The 16203-nt window shown below is 57.5% G+C and overlaps 1 protein-coding gene across 3 annotated transcripts in view; it reads left to right on the forward strand.

Annotated features, from left to right (window-relative positions):
* LOC119517560 (Grid2 interacting protein) overlaps positions 1–10980 on the forward strand; it is a 34481-nt gene extending 23501 nt beyond the window's left edge. For 2 of the 3 annotated variants that reach the window (XM_037814382.1, XM_037814384.1), the window contains 14 exons: positions 304–444; positions 603–700; positions 851–968; positions 1706–2061; positions 2413–2829; positions 4637–4724; positions 5485–5562; positions 6177–6373; positions 6535–6690; positions 6793–6879; positions 7403–7532; positions 7632–7750; positions 9350–9514; positions 9767–10980. In XM_037814382.1, the coding sequence (XP_037670310.1) occupies positions 304–444; positions 603–700; positions 851–968; positions 1706–2061; positions 2413–2829; positions 4637–4724; positions 5485–5562; positions 6177–6373; positions 6535–6690; positions 6793–6879; positions 7403–7532; positions 7632–7750; positions 9350–9514; positions 9767–9838 (2222 nt within the window). In that variant the 3' untranslated portion in view covers positions 9839–10980. Of the gene's footprint in view, positions 1–300; positions 445–602; positions 701–850; positions 969–1705; positions 2062–2412; positions 2830–4636; positions 4725–5484; positions 5563–6176; positions 6374–6534; positions 6691–6792; positions 6880–7402; positions 7533–7631; positions 7751–9349; positions 9515–9766 lie in introns of all 3 variants that reach the window. The other variant, XM_037814383.1, reaches the window with a different exon arrangement.
* The last annotated feature ends 5223 nt before the right edge of the window (positions 10981–16203 follow it).

Below are 16203 nucleotides of genomic sequence, written 5' to 3' on the forward strand. Positions count from 1 at the left end.
CCCGAACCTTCCGTTTTGCCCCTCGAGCCCCTATGGGCATCTGTGACTAGGCCTGGTCTGAACATGGGGTGTTGAGACCATGAGAGGAGGCCTGTGGGGGGTGGGCTGTGGTCACCCCCATGCCCTCTGTGCTCAGGTGCCCCTTCTGGCCCTGTTTCCTGGTTTCTGGCCCCTCAAGAGCTGTCCTAGAGGGAAGGCCCTGTGGTCTGGGGTCTTCTGCCCTCTCTATATGTATTTTCGGGGGCTCCTCGTCTGGCTGAGAGGACAAAAGGGAACCCCTTTCCTCTGCACATCCCACAGCAGAGCTGAAACCCACGTCGGAGCTGGAGCTGGAGTCCGAGCCGGAGCCCGAGCCCGAGCCGCAGCCCCGGAGCTCCGTGCGGGCTGCCTCCGTGTGCCGCCGCAGCCTGCGGGCCCAGGGCGTCGAGGCCAGCCTCGGCTGCGGTGAGCGCTGGAGGCGGCCGGGGAGGGTGCGGACTGGGGCTTGGGGACCTGAGAAACCCCCGGGGCAGGGGGTGAGCAGGGCCGAGCGGTGGCCCCTGGGTGCCCTCCCGGGCTGGGGACCCGACCCCCGTGGCAGACTCTGCCCCGTCCCCTGGCAGGCCCCGGTGACCACCCTGAGATGCCCCTTCCTCTGATCCCAGGCGAGCGCCAGGCAGGTGACGGCACGTCCCTCCCTGAGACCCCGAACCCCAAGATGGTGAGACCTGTTTCTCTCAGCTCTCCGGTTGGGGGCAGTGGGCAGTGGGGAACGGGCTGATCCCCCGGGGCTGCTCCAGGCTGGGGGGTGCGGTGCACGTTGGGGGTGAGGGGTGGGGGGTGGCTGTGCTCACTCTCACCTCCCCCCCAGATGTCTGCTGTCTACGCGGAGCTCGAGTCCCGACTGAACAGCAGCTTCAAGGGGAAGCTGGGGACCATGTCCAAATCCCGGGCCTCCCCACCCGTGCCCAGCTCAGCAGGTCCCACAGGTAGGGGGCTCAGCCCCGGTGCCCAGGGGCAGCACTGGCCGCTATCCTGGCTGGCTGGGTGTTGTTTCCCTGCCACCACTGCCCACCCCCACCCTCCACCCCTGCACGCAGTGACCCTTGGCGCATCCCCTCTGCTCCTTGGCCAAATTGTGGGGACCTCAGAAACTTCCATGGCTGGGGCCAGCAAGGTGAGGGGCGTCTCAGCCCCTCCCTGTTCCCTGTGATCCTCACCCCTGCTCCGGATCTAGAAAAGCTGAGAACTGCTCCCCAAAAAAGTCCCCCAGTTAGCATGTGGCTTTTGGATAAACTGTTAAGTGCATGCATTGCTCTGTGAATGGCACAGCTGGGAAGATAGTGGCTCATGGGACACACATAAAGGTTCCTCGGCAGTTCAGAAGGTGGGACCCCACAGCATGCTTCCGTGAGCCCACGGCATTAACCCAAGGCCAAGGGCTTGCTGGGCACGACCCTTGGTCTGGGCCCTTGGGGGTGTCCAGTGGGTGTGTGAGCCTGAGCCAGGTGCCCAGCGGGACCCTGACTCCATTCCAAGATGAGTCCGGGCCTCGGCTGCCCTGGGGTGAAAGACAGAGTCACCCGAGGTCTTCCTGGGCCCCGAAGGGGTGCCCAGAGCAGGAAAGGACACAGAGCCCCCTGCCCTGGGCCTCTCCCCTCCAGCCTCCACCTGGAACCCAGGTACTGGCTGAAGACGGGTCCTCACGCTGCACCCCCCACCCCAGGGCCCAGGACCCTGTCCAGCGTTTCGTGGCCCAGCGAGCGGCTCCTGCCCTCCCCCTGCTACTACCCGCTGTGCTCAGGGGGCCTGGCCTCCCCCAGCAGCTCCGAGTCCCACCCCTACGCCAGCCTGGACAGCAGCAGGGCGCCCTCCCCACAGCCAGGCCCTGGGCCTGCCCGGCCCGACAGCCCCCCCAGCCCGGACCCTGCCCGCCCGCCCAGCCGCAGGAAGCTCTTCACCTTCTCCCGCCCGGTGCGGAGCCGAGACACGGACCGCTTCCTGGACGCGCTGAGCGAGCAGCTGGGGCCCCGGGTCCCCGTCGTGGATGACTTCCTGACCCCTGAAAACGACTATGAGGAGGTGGGTGTTCCAGCAGGCGTGGGGGGTGAGGGGGCGAGGAGCAGTGCTACCCCCAGTCTGTCCCATAACCTGTCTCATGCTACCCCACTCAGGCCATCACACCTCCTGTCCCAGGCTACCTCATCCCTGTCCCAGGCCATGCTGCCCCTTGCCCGAGGCTACCTCCTGTCTCAGGTTGCCCCATTTCTTGTCCCAGGCTACCCTACACTTTCTCAGGCTGTCCCACCCACAGTCTCAGGCTAACCCACTGGGCTATCCTATCCATGTCCCCAGGCTATCCCACCCCTGCCCTAGGCTATCCCCTTGGCACAAGCACATGCCTCGCCCTCCCCTTTGCTCCGCCTCCTTCAGATGAGCTTCCACGACGACCAGGGCAGCTTTGTAACCAATGAGCGGAGCAGCGCCAGCGAGTGCGTCAGCAGCAGCGAGGAGGGCAGCTCCCTGACCTACTCCTCCATCTCCGACCACATCCCCCCGCCCCCGCTCAGCCCCCCGCCACCTCCTCCCCTGCCCTTCCACGACCCCAAGCCCCGCTCCCGCACCCCTGATGGGGCCCGGGGCCCGGGTCAGGCACTGGCCAAGCCCCACACCCAACTCGGCCACCCGGTCCCTCCCCCACCCCCACCTCCCCTGCCCCCACCCGTGCCCTGTGCGCCCCCCGTGCTGTCCCGAGGCCTGGGCCACCGCCGCAGCGAGACCAGCCACATGAGCGTCAAGCGCCTGCGGTGGGAGCAGGTGGAGAACTCGGAAGGCACCATCTGGGGACAGGTAGGTGGCCTGGGGCCCGAGGGCGCCCTGTGCCAGGGGAGGGTGGCCTGTGCAGCAGTGTTGAAGAGGAGACCCTCTTCCAACATCAGCTGGGGCACCCCCACCCCGAGCAGGAGATGGATGGAGGCACAGCCCATGGACGTGCCCACGCTAGTGGTCCACCCGGGCATGGAACCTGATCCCCTTCTTACCTGTGAATCATCAAGGACAGTCTGTGTCCCTGAGCCAAAGACACACTGGGGACGCTCACCCTTGAAACCTATCAGTCTTGAGGCCTGACTGGTTCCCTTAGGCTCTTAGAGACACAGAAGGACATCTAGTTAGAGACCCATGGCCCTCAAACTGTCCAATATTCGGTTCCTTCACAGGAGCCAAGCCTGAAGGATTCCTAAAGAGCAGCTGGTCCCCTACATACCAGCCTCTACCATCCCACTTTGTTGCTTGAATTTCCTCTCATACAACACTGTCAGTATATACTTGAACACTCTCACCGATGGGGAACTCACTACCAGTCAAGGCAGCCCTTCCCTCCCTGGACAGTTTTAACCATGCTTCCTTGATTTTCTCTGATATCTTGTCTCCCAAAGACCCCCAGACCTTGCTTTCTGTCCTGGCCCTCAAAACCAGGCAAAGCAAGTGCTTTACCTTATCCACAGACCAGCCTGGCAGACAAATGAGGGTCTACCATCCCCCTTTCCTGTTCTTTAGATCATTCTCCAAAGCTGAGTGGCCATATTTGTCCTATCTAAGGGCAGGTTCCAACTGGAACAGTGGGGCTTGACCAGTTCAGAGAAAACAGTGTTCTCACCTCTTTTGACCTAGGCACCATACTCCTTTTAATATGGCCTGGGATCCCTCCAGCTTCTGGGGCTGCCCTATCCCAGTGCTCGGTCCCCCATCATCCTCAATCCCAGAACCTTCTTCATCTTGGAACCAATGGCATGCCCCACCCTGCCATGTAGCCACACTCTCCTGGGGCATGCTGGCCATTTCTTCCGGGTGCCATGTCCTGGGTCTCAGAGCTGTCTCCTGCCCTCCCAAGTTGGCATCAGCCCATCTCTCCAGGGAACCTATCATGTTGCTGATAAAGATGCAGGAGAAGGTCACAAACAGGGACCTACCAGATCCCCTGGAGATTGCACCCCTACTAGCCTCAGATGAGTCTTCGAGCCTCACTTCACGAAGCAGTCCTTCCACCAGTCTCCAAAGCTGGATACAGGGACACAGATCACACATCTGGCTAAGTCCAAATGCACACCCTGCCCTACAGCCATGTTCTGAGACGTTTTTTTCTCCATCTTCCCTCCCTTTGGGATCTCCCTGGGCAACTCTGCCATCCTCACTTCCTGTCCAGGCCCCAGATGGCCATTCATCACAGCCACCATTGTCCCCTGTCCACCTTCCGGCTCGTGGCCTTTCCCTGATTGAGTTCCCCCAGCACCGGCTCATTCTGTCCAGGGAGCTCTGGTGAACTCAGTCCCTGCCAAGGAGGCCCCAAAGCAGGGCCAGACCCCCCACCACCTCCCCAAGCCCCCTGGGCGGCTTCAGCCCCTGTGTAGACACATCACCTCTGTCCATCCTGCTGGCTTCTTTCTGCGTGGGCTGTGGTCCAAGTGTGAGTGTGTCATTGCCTGTAAAAAAAACAACAACTTCCCAGCTGATAACCCTGATGATGTAGCTTCTCCTGCCCACAGGTTCACACCAGGGCCTGATGGGCTCATCCTGAGAGGCTGGTATGGGGGGGTGAAGGAGGGCAGTCTAGCCCCCACTGCTCCCCCTCACCTTGAGTCTCTTCCCTCCCTTGCAGCTTGGGGAAGACTCTGATTATGATAAGCTGAGCGACATGGTGAAGTACCTCGACCTGGAGCTCCACTTTGGCACCCAAAAACCTGCTAGTGAGTGGCCAGAGGGCCGCGAGGGGACCCCAGACACCAGGCCCTCTGTGGCGGCCCACCTGCTGCCCTCGATGGCAGGCCAGGGCTTCAGGTCCCCCAGTTCTGCACTGACCGTTATTTACTTACTGTGTGTGTGAGTTATTCAGCTTCTCGGAGCCTCAGTTTCCCCATCTCAAAATGGAGATGATTTTGTGCTTACCAAAGGCTAGGCACTCTAAATTAATCCTTGTGACAACTCCAGGAGGGAGGTGCTGTGCTCACTCCCTCTTCCTGACGAGAAAGCACAGAGAGGCTAAGTAATTTGCTGAAAGTCACACAGCCAGAACATGGTGGACAGGAGGCATCCGCGAATGGCTCCTGCAGTCCCCCTCCCCCCTCCTGGGTGTCTCCCTGTGGTTGTTGGGCGAGGGTCCCGGTGGTCCCGGGATGGAGGAGAAGGCTCTGGCCCAGCCAGGACGCACCTGCAAGGTCGCGAGGTGGTTGGTTCCGGTTGCTCCGCCAGCGCAGTGGTTGCTCCGCCAGCGCAGTCCCGGGGGCCCAGGGGAGAAAGGACACGTCAGAGGGTGGCAGCGGGGGGGACAGACACGTGCCGCGCACGCCAGACCTGAGAGTTCGCGCGTGGGAGGTTGAGGAATGAGGGGAGTGTGGACACCTGGAGCCGATTCCGGGAGGGCTGCGGCCAGGGTGTCAGCCCCTCGGGAGGGCCCCCCGGATAGCCCCAGCCTCGCTTCCCCCCTAACTCGTCCAGTCTCCCTCCTAGAGCCGGCGCCCCGGCCCGAGCCCTTCCGGAAGAAGGAGGTGGTGGAGATCCTGTCCCACAAGAAGGCCTACAACACCTGTGAGGGGCCGGGGTCCCGGGGGTGCTGCGGGACGGGGGGACGGAGATTAGGCCGTGGGGTCCCACCTGGGCGAGGTGTCGGCCTTGGCCCCGCCCCTCGCTGGCCCCGCCCCTCCGCCCTCGTCTCCCCAGTCCTGGCCCCGCCTCCAGCCGCATCCTCTGCGCTCCCCCTCGCTGGCCCCCCCTCCAGAGACCCCACCCAGCTCCCAGGGCTCTCTCCTGCAGAACCCCACCCTCACCCTTTAATTGGTCCCTGGAAGGACCCCCGCCATGTCCCCGGCCCGCCCCTGCCCCATCTCCACAGTGTGCCCCGCCCCAGTGCCTTGCCCCCTCCCCAGGCTCCACCCAGTCCCCGGGGCACATCTCGAAGGCCCGGCCCCGGCCCCGCCCCTTCGAGCCCCGGTCCAGCCCCACCCCTCGGGCCCCGCCCCGGTCCCGCCCCGCCCCGCCCGCCCCCTACTCCTCGGGCCCCGCCCAAGCCCCGCCCCCGGGACCCGCGCGGCCCAGGCCCCGCCCCACCCCTCGGGCCCCCCCCCCCCGCGGCCCAGGCCCCGCCCCACCCCTCGGACCCCCCCCCGCGGCCCCGGCCCGACGCCCCGCCCGCCCGCCCGCAGCCATCCTGCTGGCGCACCTGAAGCTGAGCCCCGCGGAGCTGCGGCAGGTGCTGATGAGCATGGAGCCCCGGCGCCTGGAGCCCGCGCACCTGGCGCAGCTGCTGCTCTTCGCGCCCGACGCCGACGAGGAGCAGCGCTACCAGGCCTTCCGCGAGGCGCCCGGCCGCCTCAGCGAGCCCGACCAGTTCGTCCTGCAGGTGCCGCGGGGCCCAGCTCCCACCTGCGGTCCCGGGAGGGGGATGAGGGCGCGCCCTCGGGGCTGTTCTCCCTTTGCCTAAGGGCGCCCCCGGCCCCGGCGGCCACCCAGGCGGGTCTCCTGGCGGGGCACAGATGGGTCCTTGCCCCGCCTTCGTGGCAGATGCTGTCGGTTCCCGAATACAAGACCCGCCTGCGCAGCCTGCACTTCCAGGCCACCCTCCAGGAGAAGACGGAGGAGATCCGGGGCAGCCTCCAGTGCTTGCGCCAGGCCTCCCTGGAGCTCAGGAACAGCCGGAGGCTCGCCAAGATCCTGGAGGTCGGGGCGCACCCCTTGGGGCTTCCCGCCCGGAGGCCCACCCTGGCAGCGGGGCGCGGGGCATGCAGGGCCCCGGAGGACCCACCTACCTCCTCTCCACAGTTCGTGCTGGCCATGGGCAACTATCTCAACGACGGACAGCCCGAGACCAACAAGACCACGGGCTTCAAGATCAACTTCCTGACCGAGGTGAGGAGGCCGTCGGCAGCACCCACTGGCTTGCCCCACCTGCGGGGTGGGGGTGGAGGTGGGGGTTGGGGCTGGCTCCAATTGTGGCAGAGGGAATAGAGAGCATTGCCCCGCGGGAGGATCCCCCTCCCCTCCAGGAGAGGAAGCCCCGCTGTGACAAAGGTTGGAGGGCGGTGAAGCATGGCTTTTCCAAGACAGGAGTCAAGCTAGAAAAATGGAGTTGGGGTTTCGGGGGCGGTTTCCTGGAGGAAGGAGAGAGTCGATCCCACCTGCCAGGTTCTGTGTCCCCCCTCCACCACTGTCAAGCCAGCCTGCCTTGAGTGATCTAGGATCAGAGAAGGGACAACCTGAACACCCAGACTTCCCCAGTGTTTGAGAGACCCTTCTCCAGGATGTCCCTTTGTAGACAAGAATGGTTTAGGGTGTCTGAGGCTCAGATGGGCCACAGATGGTTTCAGAAAACAGCAAGAGGGAAAACATATGAAGGGGTCCCTGAGGAGGATTAAGTGGGGGTCATTTGCAGCTGAACTCCACCAAGACAGTGGATGGGAAGTCCACCTTCCTGCACATTCTCGCCAAATCGCTGAGCCAGCACTTCCCTGAACTCCTGGATTTTGCCCAGGACCTGCCCACCGTGCCCCTCGCTGCCAAGGGTATGCCAGGGGAGCAGGTGGGCTGGGGGGAGGGCAGAGGCACAGCTGTCCTGGGCTGGGAGCGTGGCCCCCATAAGGTCAGTGTCCCATCTCCTGCAGTGAACCAGCGGGCCCTGACCAGCGACCTGGCTGACCTCCACGGCACCATCAGTGAGATCCAGGCCGCCTGCCAGAGCATGTCCCCCTCCAGCGATGACAAGTTTGCTGTGGTCATGGCAGTATCCTCCAGTGGCCTGTGCCAGTGCCAGGGTGGTCTCTGAGGGAGAAGGTGGAGGTCGGGGAGAGGTGGCTGTGGTTCCAGCAGCTGCCACAGAGGCTCCCGAGCACCCAGGCTCCTGGGAGAGGGCCCATCCCAGGTCATTGAGAACCCACGTGCTGATGCCAAGCCTGGTGTGACTGAGGCAGGGGATCTTCTCTGAGGGTCCCTGGGCACAGATGCTCAGGATAGGGGACGTTCCCACTGAGACCAACCTGCAGGGCTTGACCAGGGACAGAGACAGGCCCAGTCTGGGGGTGGGGGAGAGAAGGGCACATGACATGGCATCTCTTCTTGCTCCCCTTCTGTGGCTCCAACACCCCTTGAAGGGGAAGACAGGGATTTCCCTGCTGGGCTAAAGCTAGTAAGGAAGACAGTTCCAGGAGCTGTGCGTATGGGCCAGGGTAGTAGGTACCTCCCCCCCAAAAGTCCCTTTCGGGGATGAGTGCAGGGACAGAAGTTGGCATCAGGTTTCCCTTTCCTCTCAGAGGGATTGCCAACTAGCGCAACTTGCAGACCATCACTGAGCAAATGCCAGGGTCTGTGCAAAGTGCTTGTCAACCTCGTCCACTTTCACCCGCATGACACTCAGCTATTCTGCAGATGTGGAAACAGAGGCTGTTTGGGTAAGGGTCAGCCCTACTTCTTGCTGCCATCCCTCAGTCCTAGGGTGCCTGCCCACCTCCTTGGCTTTGGAGGAACCCAGAGAGAGGATGATGGTCACCAAAGGGCAACATCTGCAGAGGGGCTGGGCCTGCTGCATGAGACAGGCCTGGCCCAAATCCCGATTCGGCTGCTTACCAGCTGAGTGACATTGGGCAAGTCACTCACCCTCTCTGGGCCCTGGTTTTCTCATCCATAGAAAGACCGATAAAGCCAATCCCTATCACAGGGGGCTGTTGTGTCATTAACTGATTCTGATGCAGATGGTTCAACCCTGGCTCTGACTCTGCATGCTGTGTGACCTTGGGCTAGTTGCTGAAGCTCTCTGTGCCTCAGTTTTTTGACATGTAGAATGGGGATAACCTACCTCATTGAGTTGTTATGACAATTTCATAAGAACGTGTGGAGGACTTAGAACAAAGCTTGGCACAGCCTAAGTGCTTAAAGAAATGATAGCAATTCAACCACTAAATATTTTTGAGGACCTACTATGTGTCAGATATTGTCCTAAGCACTGGAGATGCCCATAGGGACCAACATAGGCGAGAAGTCCTTGCCCTCACCAATCTTGTAGCTAAGAGACAAACGAGGCGGTTCCATATAGTGACAAATACTATGGAAAAACAGAGTGACAGAGAGGGCAGCTGTAAGTGGGTGTATGGGGCAGTAGGGAGCAGTGGCGTCCCAGCAGAGCCTCCAGGGAAGAGAGCGCAGCAAGCAAAGGCCTGAGGCTGGGTTGGGTTGGTCAGGTTCCGGGAGGAGCCTGGAGGACAGTGGGGCTGGAGCTGGGCACAGGGACCCATTGCCGGCTGAGCACAGTTGCCCTCGGGTGGACTCTGACACCAGGGAGCTGGGGATGCTCAGCCAGCCGGGCCTTTTCCTGAACGGAGGCCATCAGTCCTTCCTGGAGACGGCGCAGCCGGCGCTGCGGGTGCTGGACGGGCTGCAGCGCGAGGCCATGGAGGAGCTGGCCAAGGCGCTGGCCTTCTTTGGGGAGGATTCCAAAGCCACCACCTCCGAGGCCTTCTTCGGCATCTTCGCGGAGTTCATGAGCAAATTCGAGGTGAGCCCATGTGGGGGAGGCCTGAGGGAACACTTAGGAGAGGTCGGGGCCAGAGGTCAAACGAGGGGGGTCCTCCTTGAAGCCCGCATCGGGAAAAGGCCCACAGTGAGTGACACGGACCCTCCCCACCCCCACCCCCGACGGGGCGGGCCACACCCCGGTGGCAACCACAGTCTATTTGGCTGGGGTGGGAAGAGGCTCCTGGCCAAGCCGAGCCACTGATGCGTCCCCACGTGTCCCCTTCCTCCCCAGCGAGCGCTCACTGACCTGCAGGGCGGAGAGGGCACGCGCAGCTCGGGGATGATTTCGCCCCTGGCCTGGTGACGGGGGCGACCCCGCAGCCCCGGCGGCCTGACTCGGTCCGAGGCGGAGACCCGCGCCTCCCCCGGGGACCTGGGGCCGCTGCGCGCCCAGTAGGCACGGCCGGCCCAGGGCGATGGGGAAGGGCCTGGCCGCGGGCCCCGGCGCCCGCCTGCGTCTCCACTACCTCAGCCGTCGAGCTTCAGGCCGGCTCAGGCCGAGACGCCCCCACCCCCACCCCGCCCCGAGAGTCAGGAGCGCGGCGTGGCCCTCCAAGGGACGCTGAGGCCCGGGCCAGCGTGGAGCCGGCGGTCGGCAGGGACCTGGAGGAGCTCAGCCCAGTCCGCAGCCCTCGGCTTCCCACGTCTTCCCCTACCTCGCTCCCAGGCGCATTGCAATAAAGTGCTGGCTGAGGGTGCCCTCAGGATGTCGGGGTCTCTCGGCGGGGTGGGGAGGGGGACTGCAAGCAGGGCCACCAGGCTGTGGGTGGATTGCGAAGTGGCCACTGTCCTAGGGCAGTGTCTGGTTGTCTCCTCTGCTCGACCAGAGCATGCACAGGTCCCGTGAAAGGACGTCCCACCCCTGCTGCAAGTGGGCCCCAGGGAAAGCAGAGGTGGAGGGAGCCGGGCTTGAGCCGGCAACACCAGTGGACATAAGGTCTGCAGGTCCCCCAGCAACCCGGGGTGCCTCCTGGTGTGTGGGGTCGGGGTGTCAGGCAGGCAGGAAGGAGAGCCCAGTGTACAGGGCGCCTGATGCTGGTTTTGGAAGCTGGGGGGAACTATGGATGGCTAGAGGAGGGGGGCAGTCAGGAGGGAGTCCCAGAAAGACTGGATCACCCTTCATGTCAGACGGCAGCATCAACGTTCCATTCCAGTGGGCAAATTCAAATCCAGGCAGGCAGAGCTATCAGGGTGCTGGGAGTGGATGCGGATTGTCACGGTGGGGGCAGAGAGAACCAGAGATGTTTAGGCTGTGCATGAGCAGGATTTGGTGGCAGATTGCCAGGTTTCTCACCTAGATGGGTGGGGACAGTGGTCCCCGGGTAGCTCACGTGAGCAGAGCAGGTTGGGGATGGATGATACAATTTGGGACATATTTGGAATCCTGGTGTTCCAGTTTGCTAACACTGCCGTTATGCAAAATACCAGAAATGGATTGGCTTTAATAAAGGGGGTTTATTTGATTACAAAGTTACAGGCTTAAGGCCATAAAGTATCCAAGCTAAGGCATCAACAATAGGGTACCTTCACTGAAGGATGGCCATTGGTGTCCAGAAAACCTCTGGGAAGGCACATGGCTGGCATTTGCTCACTCCCAGGTTGCATTTCAAAATGGCGTTCTCCAAAATGTTGCTCTTAGGGTGTTTTGTCCTCTCTTAGCTGCAGCTTCTCTTCAAAATGTCACTCTCAATTGCTCTGAGGTCCCTCTGTTTGTGAGCTCTTTTTATAGGACTCCAGTGAACCATTCAAGACCTACCATGAATGGGCGGGGCCACATTTCCATGGAAACATTCAATCATGAGGTCACACCTTAATCAAAGGTGTCATTCACTGTTGGGTGGATCACATCTCCACGGAAACAATCAATTAGAAGTTTCCAACCTAATCAACACTAATACGTCTGTCCCCACAAGATTGCATTAAAGAATATGGCTTTTTCTGGGGGACATAATATATACAAACCAGCACACCCGGAGACCATTTTATAGGTGCGTCTGCAGCCCTGGGGAGAACTGGGCTGGAGATAAACCAGGGGGCAGGTGGAGCAGTGAGCAGGGAGGGTGTGTCAACTAGTTTCACCCTTTCCATGCTCCAGTCGGCAAATCCCTGCATCAGGCAGCTTCCTCTTAAATTGCCTCTTCCCTTAATGTTCTTATAGAGAAGTCTGAAATGGGCCTTAAACCTGTCTCTTGGATTCTTTTTGTTCCCAACAGTCAAATCACTACTGTTGCACCTGGGCAGTATTTGTAGGACTCACTGAATTCTTTAGAGTCTTCTACAGACTCCTATTTGAGGGCATATATGATCCTTTTTTTGTCTCCTATTTATTCACAGTCACCATAAAAAATGTCTAAACCAAAATGTATAATTTGGGGTGGTGGGGGGAAAGCGTATACCCAGATATGGTTCATTTCTTGCCAGAAGCTCAAGTTGGCTAATTTCCTTAAGTTCCCACAGTCTGTGTCAGCAGATCTGTTAAAATCCCCATGTGAGCTCCGTAGAGGTTATAGACCATTGGGCTGTGAACAGGCATGGTCCCTGGGCCCCGGCCAGCCCATGTGGCACCCTCCTGCACATTAGATCCCCATGCTTTCCAGGTGGGTGTAGCACTAGCTGGCTTTCCTCCCCAGTATGCCTTGTATGAGTTATCTATTTGCCACAACAGTGCTGTGTAACAAATGCCCCCAAGACTCTGTGACTTAAAACACAATCACTTACTACTCACTAGTCTGTGGGTCACCTGCCCAGTTCTGAGCTGAGCCAGCTCTTGGAGTCGCTCAGCTAGGACTCAGCAAGGCAGCTGTCACTCACACCTGTGGCCTCGGCTGGGGTAGCTGGGATGGCTTCGTGGGGTCTCGCGTCCTCCAGCCGACTAGCCAGGTTCACGTGGTGGAGGCAGGGGTCCGTGAGAACAAGCAAAGGCACAGAATGCCCCTTGAGGCCAGGCTCAGAACAGGGACACCAGCCCTTCCATTGCATTTTATTGTCAAAGCAAGTGACAAGTCCAGCCCAGATTCAAGGGCAGGGGAAAGAACTGCAAATTGGGGCCATTTTTGCAAGATGCCTGCCTCAGCCAAGCACCCTGGTGCAGAACACAGCTCCCTAAAAACTCCGGTTGCCCATCACCATCACTCCTGTGGGGGGCACACTTTTCAATCCCTCGCTCCTAGTCACCTGTGATACTTCCATTCCAATGGGCAACCTGCCTGGCAATCAGTCTCCCTTTTGCCAGAAAAAGCTTCCTGTTTTTTCCTAGAGGAAATTATCCCTTCCCTACTCCCAGGTCCTGGATCTGCATTGATTGGACAAGGATGGGCTCATGACCCTCACCAGGTGGCAGAAAGTCAATCCAAGACTTAATTCATTCCTCTGGATGAACTTCTGAGTGTACAGAGCATGGGAGCCTGGAGGGAGCTGCCGAGACCACCACAGGGTGGGGTCTACCCGAGTGTACAGCAGAGAAGACGAGCTCAATAGATGTCACTTTGTGCCTGAAGTAGACAGCCGAACCTGTCAGTTCCTGAGCCAGCATCTCCCCCTTCCATTCGTAAAATTTTAAAAATTTATTTGAATGTTTTGGCTTAGGCTGGTTTGAATGGGTTTCTGTCACAACCCCAAAAAAGCTGATTAAAACGCCCATCAGTGGATGCCTGAAGGTACACATTCTTTGAATCCTCTCAATGAGCTCTCTTCATTCATAAAATGTATTCATTATTACGTGTGACGCTCACTGCTAGATACAAACATTTTATGAGTCAGCCTCTCTGAAGATTATATTTCATGGAGGTTCTACCTCTGAGTCATATGTGAGCGGATTTATGAGCCATATGCCCCCCCTCACCAAATGACAAGGTGTAAACACGGACACTTTATCTTTCAGTAACACTATCAAATTAACACAGGCTACTTATACACCACGTTCCCAAATTATGGTAATACAAGTTAATGTTCACTAGCTGGTAAGCTCAACGTTTTTACATTCATTTCATTTTACTTTCATGACAACTCTTTGAATTGGGTTTTATCTCCTTTATACAAAAAAAAAAAAAAAAAAAGAAGTCTGAAATTCGGGAATGTTCTGTGACCTGCTGGACCTAAAGCTGAGGTCTGACTCCAATGCCCATCATCTGAGTGGAAATATCTTCTTTGTCTTGCTTAGTACAATTATTTCTTTCCTCTGTGTCAGCATTCCAAAAAAAAAAAAGAAAAGCATTCTTTTCTCTTTTCTTACCACCTCCTTGTTCTCCCTTATCAGGTGCCATGTAAGTTATATCCCAGATCCTAGGAATTCTCCAAGATCTCTGGGTTGAGCTGATGCTTCACAGAGGAAGGATTCCATCAGGCAGGATTTTTCCCCTACAAACTTCTGTGCACTTGCCCCCAACCTCATCCGCTGGAGTTCAGGCCTTACTCTCAACTCCTCTGGTTCGGAGCTAATGCTCCGTCTCTGCTATATACCCCCAGGGGTCTCAGTCCGTCAGTGGCCACAAATTCTCTTCCACCGTCTCTTTCCCTTCACCTGTAAACAGCCCTCCTTCTAAGGATGGTTCTAGACCCTACTGACTGTTGCTCCTTCAGTCCCTGCTTCAGAGCCAAATTTCAGAGCTATTGTCTACACTCGCTACCTCTGTGTCCTCACCACCCTCTCACCTCTCAGTGCACTGCAGCCTGGCTTTCTCTTCCCTCGTTCCCCAGAACATGCTATCACCCCCCACAGGAAGCCACGGGGAGAGCCTTTTGTCTGTATCTTACTTGACCTCTGAGCAGCCCTGGACACTGTTTACCCTCCCTTGGCAAATTTACACACACCTAGGCTTCAGCTACCAGGTGTCGACTCGCTGATAACCCTCTCCTCAGCTTTATTTCCCCTTGGCCTGGCTGCTCTTAGCCTTTGCTTGCAGCAAGTGCTCAATAAATGCCCATTAAATCAAACAGAAATAGCATCAAGATAGGGAGCTATGAATTTGTTCAAGAAAATGGCTCATGTCTATAAAAGTTTGGTGATGTGTACTGAAGCCCTAAAACAAGGGTTGCAAACTAAAAGTCTGCAGAGGCCAAGCACAAGTAATGCCATTTGATGCAGTCATACTACTCTGGGGTACAGTGGGGTATTCCCCCAAAAATATACTTGAGTCCTTTTTTAATTTTACCAAAGGAATGATATTTAGGCCTCTCTGACAGTTCTGGATTCTGGATGGAAAGATGCTGATTTCTTAATATGAAGATACCCTGTGATTTAGGGAATTCACCGACGGGCCCTCCAGTCTCAGGAAGGCAAGGCCCATGCTGGGTTCTTGGGGAACCCTGTGAGGTCACTGTGAAACCAATTGCCATCCCACAGACTGAAGGGTTTCTGGTCTGTTTAGCACTGCACGTTAGCTCTGCCTTTATCCTGAGAGTGCCTGAAAGATTAGGAAAATGTTTTCTCTAAAGAGAAATTTCGACTAGCTTGTTGGCATGCCCAACAATTGAATAAATCAGACTTGGAGGAAAACCCAGTGATTGTGCTTTCTTGGACCATGGGGCCAGGCAGCACCCTGTGAGGCTAATTGGGGGGGGGGGGTCCCCAGAAGGAAATGGAAGTCCCCATTGTTGATCATCCAGGGATGGGAAGGACTCTGTGGTGAAACAAGGGACAACCCTTTGAAGTGGAGCTGGGACTCCCCCATTAGTGGGAGGTGAGTAACACCTCCCCAGGGGGGCTACAGGTAGAGGAGAGCAGATGAGACCCCCAGGTAGGGTCCCAGGTCATCAACCTGGCAGAACTTAAAACTAAGACTTTATCTCGAAAGCTCTTGAAAAGAGTAAAATGAAATTACAAATCGCCTTGTATGACCATGTTAGTATCAGCCCAAGTGCTGTAATTGTTACCAAAAAAAAAACCTCACAAAGCCTCCTGTTTGCCAAAAAAGATAGACACCTACTATACCCAAAATGGAGAGAGAAATGAAAAGAGGACAACTGCCAAAGTATTTGATATTTCATTGTTTAACTTTCATTGCCCTGGTAGAAAGAAGGCTGCTTTCTCTTCTAAGACTGAGGAGTACTTGTGTGCTTTGAACCTTTATCACTTACAGAAAAAAAAAAAAGGAATGAATGTAGCCCCCTGGTCAAACTGCTGGAATACACAGGTAGACAGTGTGTATAAATATGGATATAATTTGGCAACATCTTAGATAATAAATCAATTTATTTTGCAATGTTCTCCTTGCTGATGAGAGGACCAAAATCTTAAGAGTAGTGTCAGATTTTTACCTCTTCTCAGTTGGTAGAAATATTTAAAATGTGCAAGACTTGTAGAAAATACAAACTTAATTGCTCTTTTAGTTTCCTTGGCTGCTCAAATACCATGCAATGGGTTGGGTTACATGATGGGAATTAATTAGCTCACTGTTTTGCGGTGAAAAAGTCCAAATCAAGGCATCATCAAAACAATGCTTTCTTCCCAAAGACTGGCTTTCTGGGGCTGGCTGCTGGTGATCCTTGGCCCTGGGCTCCTCTGTCACATGGCAATGCACACGGTCATCTCTCTCAGTCTTTCCCCTCTCTTCCGGGTTCCACTGATTTCAGCTTCTGGCTTTCTGTGACTTTCTCTCTCCGTGTCTAAATTCCATTCTGCTTATAAATGATTCCAGTAATTGGATTAAGACCCATCCTGATTGAGGTGGG

Source organism: Choloepus didactylus, chromosome 21 (assembly GCF_015220235.1).
Source record: "Choloepus didactylus isolate mChoDid1 chromosome 21, mChoDid1.pri, whole genome shotgun sequence".
Lineage (NCBI taxonomy): Eukaryota > Metazoa > Chordata > Mammalia > Pilosa > Megalonychidae > Choloepus > Choloepus didactylus.